The sequence below is a fragment of the Glycine soja genome, chromosome 6, assembly GCF_004193775.1.
Source record: "Glycine soja cultivar W05 chromosome 6, ASM419377v2, whole genome shotgun sequence".
Taxonomy (NCBI): domain Eukaryota; kingdom Viridiplantae; phylum Streptophyta; class Magnoliopsida; order Fabales; family Fabaceae; genus Glycine; species Glycine soja.
The window spans coordinates 36342480-36351397 of NC_041007.1; the positions used below are offsets into that span (position 1 = coordinate 36342480).

Below are 8918 nucleotides of genomic sequence, written 5' to 3' on the forward strand. Positions count from 1 at the left end.
AATCATGCTTTGATAAGAGGAAAGTATGCGTGTTTTCTGTTTTTTATTTAAAAATAAATAAAAAATAAGACTATAAATACGTTTGCTTAAAGTTTAAAAACTATGTTTAAAACTAAAACGACAAATCAACATTTATATCTTAGAATATTTTCTTTTTATATATGTTTTATAAATCTTGAAAATTTGAAAATAAAAATTATTTTCAGAAAATTAAAATACAAAATAAAAAAAAGAAAATAAACACTCAAATAAAGTGCCATCTTAATTTGTTTGGTTTTCAACTCATCAAATTTATTAGGTGTTTAAGTTTTAATTTTAGGAAGTGTTTGGTAGTTAAGAAATTCTCACTTTCTCATGAATCTTTGGGAAATTTATTTTAGGAAGTGTTTAGTTTGCATTTTCATTTTCTATTTTTATTTTCTGAAAATTGTTTTTATTTTCAAAAGATTAGAATTTTAAAAACATGTTTGGTTTGACTTCTTGTTTTTTGCTTTCAAGAAATAAAAACATTGAAAATACGTTTTTAAAAAAAAATGTATTTTTAGATTTGTTTAAAATTATATTCTTTGCCATCGCGTTTTCATTTTATCCCAAATGATATTCCTGATTTCAACTAAAAACATTGAAAACGAGATTTTATTATTTCCAGTTTTGGTTCGTTAGGGAAAATATTTTCACTGAAAATGAAAAATAGAAATCCAATCAAACACATTTCCATTATCATTTTCTATTTTCAGTGAAAATGAAAACAGAAAACAACCAAACCAAACACCCTTTAATTTTCCATGTTGAATACACATTTTGAAGAAATATATTTTTGAAAAATTATGGTGTTTGGGAATCATTTTTAACTCACTCCCACAAAAACATTCTAGTGGAAGGGGGTGGGTGGGAATCCAACTTTCCGAAGTTTAATTTTTGTTTTACTATGATAAAAATATCTTGTTATTTTTTATTTTGACAAAAGCATCATGTTACTTTTATTATATTATTTAATGTGATAAATAATTAAAGTTATTGACAAAAATACTACATAACTCTTTAATTCCTAAAAAATTTATCTAAAGATTTTCAAATGGTTACAAATTTTCCTCATTCTTAGTAAACATGATTTCTAGGAATTATGATCCTGGGACATGAAAATTTTTTTCTCCTACCAAACGTCCATCAATGTAATTGTTGAAAATTAAGAGAAAATATTATTTTTTTTTTGCTGAATGTTAAGAGTAAATTATTTATACACTGAAGTAATTATAAAAGTTTTTTTTATATTATTGTTTAATTATAAACTATTATATATGATAATTTCTTTATTTTGATAATAATTATTTTAAAATTATATTAATAATAACTTTTTATTGATCGATAATGCAAAAAAAAATTATAATGATAATAGTTAAAATTATAATGATATTTTCAGTTTACCAAAATGTAACTCAGTCAATAGTGATAGCTAGATAGGATTCAGAACTTTTGAGTTCCTTACTCCTCTTATTTATTATCTCATGCTGAGCCAATACAAAAGCAGAGCTTTCTTGATATTTGCGTTTCGAATACGTGTATTATTCATTTATAATGATTTTTTTAGTATAAGAAAGTTATTCTCGTTCTCATCGGAGACAATTCTGAAGAGTCTTTTCCCAATATGGGTGATTTGATAAATGTAAATATCAAAATGAGTAATTTTGAAAAATATTTACATGAGCGATTTCAAATGCAGGTTTGTCTGGTAACACGGAGCATCATTAAGTATTTATTACATCAGTTAAACATAATCGATGTAAAAAGTCGAATATGACTAATACTTGAAGGCTCCACTTAGGGTGGTTCTTCAAATAAGTGTCTGCTGAAATCATTCCTATGATGTAAATATTTTTTAAAACCATCCATTTTGATATATACTTCGCTGAAATCACTTATTTTTGTAAAAGAGTTCAATTATGAATATTGAAAATGTTTTGTTAAAAAATGTTCTAAAAATATTAGCTAAATAACATATTTAATTAACAAATCTTTTTAAATATTTTTTATTTCAGTTTTGTTAATATCAGCTCTTAGAATTAATTTCAAGTTCTAAAAGTGATAAATTTTTATTGAAAAATATTTATTAAACTTTGGTATTTCTGATGTAATAGTTTTTTTAATAAAATAATATTAATTTTAAATATTTAAAATCAATCCTAAAGATTGATGTTAATATTTTCATTTGTAATTACTTAAAATAAATATTATATATTTTTATATGTATGATGGAATAAACACATTTCATTTTTGTTTTCTTGGCCATTTTCCAACGTCACTTGACATCAAAGAAAATTTTTTTCTCACTACATAAACATATAATATATCAACCCTGCTCTATTCAATACGAATACGTATAATAAGTTTCGACGGAAAACACAAGTCATGCATATTTGATGAAATGGTTTCGTGTTGATCAGCATTTTTCCTAAACACGTATAAGAAATCCAGCACGTATATATAACATAATAAAAGAAGAGTAAACAATACATGCACTAACAGTATTTAATCACAAATTATCATATTTAAGTTTGTTGATTTTTATAATATTTATATTAAGAAAAAAGTCATTTCAATTATCAATAGTTTTTTAATTGATTGAGAGTGTATAGAAATTAAAAATATGGTAATTGTATCGCTTGAATTGTCGTTAGCATCTTCTGTCTAGAGCCTTGGAGTAACAGAAATGCCTAAGCTCAAATTGAACCACTTTCTCAGTTTCTTATACACTAATACACGTATTGGCTAAAAAATAAAAAATATTCTAATACAAGTATAAATAATCATGAAACAGACACAAACTAATTAACGTTCCCCTTACAACAAAAGAAACCCATTTTTCGTTTAAATAAATCATTAAATCTCTGTCTGAACTCTGAATCTTAGACTTTTATACTATCCCATGATTCTTTGTTCTGTTGTCCACCTACAGATACAGGTTCGTGTCTCATTTTTCCTTGGGTTGTATATATTGATCAATGTTATATAGATATAGAATTATAGATTATGATAAATCCTATGATTTACACTTAGTTTCATGCATATTTGAGCTAAACATTCAGCCTTGTGTTCATCACCATGCAGTTTCTGTTGTCCTATGTTGTGTTTCAACAAAACAAAAAAGAAAAAAAACAAAAGTTGAATGTTTGATCTGGGTGTTTTTCCCCTTTATCCATTTTTGAGGATCATTTTCTGCATAAACCGTTTTTGGGGTGCATATTCATTGTTCTTTTCAAAAACCTTTTGAAAACGCAATTAGGAATCAAATTTGTTTGTCACTGCTTGAGCTGAACTGGTCTTGATTTTATCACAGCGATTTGTTCTAGATCCTTGTTTTTCTGTCTATTATTACGTTACAATCACTGAATCCATTTTGCCAGTTTCTTTTATCCCTTTTTTAATACCTCATTGACAAGAACAAGTACAATAGTGTTTTAATTTTCCGTAGTTTTTTAATTCTTAATTTTGCCACTTTTCGATATCTTTTATGCTCCAGATTTGTCCCTTTCTGATAGGAAATACATTACTGACATCGAATCACAACACATGCTCACACATGTGTTGGGAAATTTTGGTCATTTAAAATGTATATATATATATATATATATATATATATATATATATATACACACACACACACACACACATTAGTGCTTAACATGTCTGATTTTGGAAACTACAATTCCTTTGTTTATGAAAACAATGAATATCAATATTCATTTCTTGAATTGAATACACGATGTTGATTCAACAGACACTATTCAATGGCAAAGTGCACAGAGAAGATATATTAAGAGATTCCAAATTTGGTTATTTCAGAGGCTGCTAGGTGGTGGTGAATTTTATGGAATGAGAGTATTGAATAAAAACACATGTTAAGTCACAATTATGGGGTCCTTCAACATTGAGAAGAAATGGCAATTTCCTCTCATTATGATCTCAATTGTGTTCTTATTCTTTCTTGCCACATGCTTCAACATGGGGCTTGTCTCTACAATTCACAGCTTCAATTCAATACTATTCTTTCTCCCATCACGCCTAGCCGAAAACCAATCTGCTCCAGTTTTTGTGGAGACAAAGATTTCTGCTACTGCTCCAGCTCCTGCTGCTCCTGCAATTCCTCGATTTGCTTATTTGATTTCCGGCTCAAAAAACGATTTGGAGAAGCTTTGGAGGACTCTTCTTGCCCTTTACCATCCACTGAACCATTATATTGTTCATTTGGACCTTGAGTCACCACTAGAGATGAGGTTGGAGCTAGCTTCTAGAATTGAGAAACAGCCTGTCTTCTCTGAGGTCGGAAATGTTTTCATGATTCCGAAAGCTAACATGGTCACTTACAGAGGACCAACCATGATTGCTCACACTCTTCATGCTTGTGCCATTCTGCTCAAAAGAACTAAAGACTGGGATTGGTTTATTAACCTTAGTGCTTCAGATTATCCCCTTGTGACTCAGGATGGTTAGTTTCTTATCTATATGATTCTTTCAATTTGCTTTTTGTTCTGATTCAAACTGTATGTGGTTGCAACTGTTTTTGCTCATGACTGTTAGACACTTGTGAAGCACCAATACTTTCATTTGCTTCACGTATCAATACTATTAGATATTTCACTGACACGTTTCTGTGAATTATCCAAGCCTTTAAGAAAAGTTTTGAAAATCTGATATAGCTACATACGAGATATGAAAACATCTATAATACAGAAACATAAAAGCATCAATTCCTTAATGAATCAAAAAATAGAAATTGTCCTCTTTGTGGATGATCTTAAGAAAAGAATGTGATTGATATTTGGTAGTAATCTTATTTGTAAACAATAGGATGTGATTTATGTTGACAGCGATTTATAATTTTTATTTTGTTTTTAGTAATGTTGAAGATATATATTCCTATTGCTTTATGAATTTGTTACATAGTTTGCTCGTATTGTATCCTATATATTTTTAGAATAATTGTATTGCCATATTGCATCAATCATATCTATGCAACACTTAGGCTAATAGTTTGAGCAGATCTTCTCTATACTTTTTCTGAGGTTGACAGAAGCCTTAACTTCATTGAGCACACAAGTCGTTTGGGATGGAAGCTGTAAGTTTCTTTTTTCCCCTCCCCATCACATAATCAATTTTTATATGTAGTTATGCACATAATGATAAATTGACCAATTCCCTTGACATATGAAATCTTGATATGTACTTAACGAATTGTCCCTTATCTTGCAGGGAAAAACGAGCAATGCCTTTAATTATAGACCCAGGTCTTTACAGGACAAACAAGTCTGATGTTTTTTGGGTTGGTCCTAAGAGAACTTTGCCAACAGCATTTAAACTATTTACTGGTTAGTTTCTCCCTTCTCATCCTCATTTCTTCACCCTTAGTAGGTTATTAGTTGATCACTATTCAAATGGTTCACTTTTTTGGAGAATAGTCTAAGAGAACCAAACCAATCAATCATAAGCAGCTAATGTAATTTTGTTGTATAGCCTTACTAATTGCTGAGATTAGAAGTTTTAGACAAGTCTTATGTCAGTTATGACTGAGTAGCTTACATATTTTTGAGGCTGAATACATTTTGACAACAGGACCAACTTTTCATTCTTGAGAAACTGCATCAGAATTTCTAGTTTTTCATGTGTAAAACATGATATCATATACCCATTTTCAAAAACTGTTTTTAGTTTCCGAAATACAACTAAATAAGGTTGCTTAGACATTAGGTGGATGGTGGTGCAAAACACATAGCAGAGTATTTGATAGATGTGGAAACATCTCGTGATTATTTTCATTTTTGTGTTTTTTAACACTTGTTTTGAAAACAAGCTTCAAATTAAAATTTAATAGATTTTGGATGAGAAATTGAATACCAAGTAGCATGAAATTGTGTTAGAAAACAGTTTTTAAAACCAAAAAGCGACAAGAGAATCAAACACACACTTATCTTTTGTTTTCTATACATTTTTTTTCCTTTTGTTAATTTGTTAAACCATGGTTGGTTGCGAGACTAGTTCAGGGGTAAAACAACTAAAACTTGAGTTTTAAGCCTACCAACATTTGCTATTAATTTTTTAAAGTAAAAAGGCCATACATGTTACCTATAAGGCCTCGCATATCACTTTTTCCTTTAAAGTAAAAAAAGTCTCTTTCAATTTTTGTTTTAGACCTCACTTTTTGTTGAACCGATCCTGGTTGATTGCCACATTGCAGGTTCAGCATGGATGGTTTTATCGCACTCCTTTGTAGAATATGTTGTGTGGGGTTGGGACAATCTCCCAAGGACCCTTCTTATGTACTACACTAATTTCATCTCCTCCCCTGAGGGCTACTTTCAAACAGTTGCATGCAATGAGCCAGAACTAGCCAAAACTGTTGTAAACAGTGACTTGCATTATATTTCATGGGACAACCCTCCAAAACAGCACCCTCATGTCCTTACCATCAATGACACAACCAAGATGATTGCAAGCAACGCCGCGTTTGCTCGGAAATTCAAGCACAATGATCCAGTCTTGGATGTGATTGATAAAAAACTACTACATAGGGAAAATGAACAACTATTCACACCAGGTGGTTGGTGTTCTGGCAATCCAAGATGTTCTAAGGTTGGGAACATTCACAGGATTACACCTAGTCCAGGATCTAAAAGGCTTCGTTTACTGGTGACTAGGCTAACTTGGATGGCTAAATTTGGTCAGAAACAATGTATATAGATGTTATTGGGAACTTTTCATGGTTAGGAAGAGTGAAACAAAATGAAGGTTACTTTAATGGCCAGATAGATGTGTCATCCAACATTCAGCACCTTGTTATTAACTTGTAGGGTACAACAATCCTAGATATGAACTTAGCCAAAGTTGCCACTAGCAACTATATTTACCAAAGATGGAAAGAGGATCATACCTTTTTCTTTCTCTTTTTTGCTCAAATAGCTTTTTGTCCTTGAAAAATTAGTCAAGTTTGATTTTAGGCTTATATATTTTTTTTCCATTTGATCCTTTTGAAAATACATGCTTTTTGTCCAAATTGCTAGTTTGATTTCATTAAATGATGATGTAGCAAACTAATTATTGATATATTTTTCGTCCTATTTACACTAGATGATGCAATTCCGTCTGCCTCACACATATATGTATTAATAATAAAAGGAATAAGAATGCGAAATTAATTAAAAGTTTTAAAGTACATTTAAATAGAAACATTTCAAAAGAGTAAAAGGTTTACATTCACTTAGTAAAATCATAATAGAACTTGTCTAAATAAATGATAAAATCATCTCGGCTCAAAACAAGACTGCCAATTCTAAATGAGAAGAAGTCAAACTAAAAATGAAAAACATAAAACAACTATATTATTCAAGGAATTATAACATATGAAATAAAACCCCATGCCCTAATGTCACATTTATCAGATCATTTCCCCGACACAAGCTAAGCCTCTCCATCTTCAGCATGAAATTCATCGTATGTTGGCTCACCTGAAACAAAATGACATTCAACCCAAACACAAACACACACTAGGAATGAGTTAACACATTCGTATATAATAAAACACTAAAGCATATGAAACATATAATACTTAGAGCTGAATTTACATAAACAATCTTACTACACAAAATCATACACATTATTCACACTTATTCAAGTTCACACACTCCAGAAATAACACAAAAACCTCAATAGTTAACTCAATGAAAGTCAAACACAAGCGTTATGTAACAGATGCACTAGACTCAAACCTACATGCAATGTGATACCATTTTTAGTGAAAAACCTCGTCAGACGCCTAGGAGTACATGACAAGACATGTCTCACAATGGGTAAGTCAGGTCACTCTCACTAAGTGAAATTATAGGGAGACCAGTCAGGGTCAGTCTGTTTTGCGAGAATACTCCAATCATGTGGGATCAACACAGGCTTAAAAGAGCACTCAAACCGAGCGTATCTTTCCCAAAGGCCTAGGCTCCGAGAAGTTTGTCAAGGCCTCTTCCTCTTGATTCAGGTCCAACCTAGAAAATATTTTAACACACATACTCTACCTATAAACTATGCAATACACACAAATACTCAATTATTTTCAAAATCTCAATTATTTTAACTCTTCGTGTCTCAAGTGATTAAACTCGTCGGGTCCCCACAGTGGAATTCATCACAAACTTGTTGCGCATTATCTCGTTGTCTTTAAAGGATCTTACAGTTGTACAGTTGTATGATTGCACAATTCAAAACTCAGAACTCATTGCATACAACACCTCAATTTATCACTTAATCCACCTCACTTTCATTTATACATCTTCATAACATTTATAACAATGTTCATAGGACACAACATACAAATACACATATATAACGATCAAACCACAAAGTTTCCAATTTCATAAGAATAAACATTTTCAAAATCATGCTATGATAATACTATAATATCCTCAATCAATTTGTAATATAAATAATGTAATGTACACGTATAATAAAAAACATATATATAGTAGTAATAATAATAACTAAACATATAATAATATAGTATGATAATATACATGTTAATGTTAGGAATATATGTACGTACATTAAAAAAACTACGGAATTCAATGAATATATAAATGCATACCTATATTTAGGAATATTATAATATAATATTAATTTAAAATTAAAACATGAAGCAACCTACGTATATTTAAAAATATTATAATATAATATTAATTTAAATCAAAACATGAAGCAGCAGCCTACGTATATTTAGGAATATTATAATATAATATTAGTTTAAATTCAAAACATGAAACAACGTGAAACACATATCAAAATTCAATAAATATATACATATCAGATGAAAAAGCTATGGCAACCAAGCACGCATCAAAGCCATTTGGCAAATTGAAAAAGGATTTTAACTAAATCCATAT

The 8918-nt window shown here is 30.0% G+C and overlaps 1 protein-coding gene across 2 annotated transcripts; it reads left to right on the forward strand.

The window, feature by feature from the left end:
* The first annotated feature begins 2823 nt into the window (after positions 1-2823).
* On the forward strand, positions 2824-7045 carry LOC114416861 (beta-glucuronosyltransferase GlcAT14A-like). Of its 2 annotated transcripts, none has more exons than XM_028381902.1 (5): positions 2824-2959; positions 3776-4483; positions 5038-5113; positions 5248-5363; positions 6230-7045. In XM_028381902.1, the coding sequence occupies exons 2-5, from the start codon at positions 3910-3912 to the stop codon at positions 6730-6732; spliced, it is 1269 nt and encodes a 422-aa protein (XP_028237703.1). In that variant the 5' UTR covers positions 2824-2959; positions 3776-3909; the 3' UTR covers positions 6733-7045. The 2 variants fall into 2 exon arrangements, with proteins under 2 accessions (XP_028237703.1, XP_028237704.1); XM_028381903.1 differs by having other exon boundaries at positions 3841-4483.
* The last annotated feature ends 1873 nt before the right edge of the window (positions 7046-8918 follow it).

What these genes read in the sequence shown, in the direction of transcription:
- LOC114416861 (XM_028381902.1), top strand. Translation starts at nt 3,910, where the DNA reads ATGGGGTCCTTCAACATTGAGAAGAAATGGCAATTTCCTCTCATTATG. An exon ending in AGTCGTTTGGGATGGAAGCT is followed by an intron (nt 5,114 to 5,247) that starts GTAAGTTTCTTT and finishes CTTATCTTGCAG; the next exon opens with GGAAAAACGAGCAATGCCTT. An exon ending in AGCATTTAAACTATTTACTG is followed by an intron (nt 5,364 to 6,229) that starts GTTAGTTTCTCC and finishes GCCACATTGCAG; the next exon opens with GTTCAGCATGGATGGTTTTA.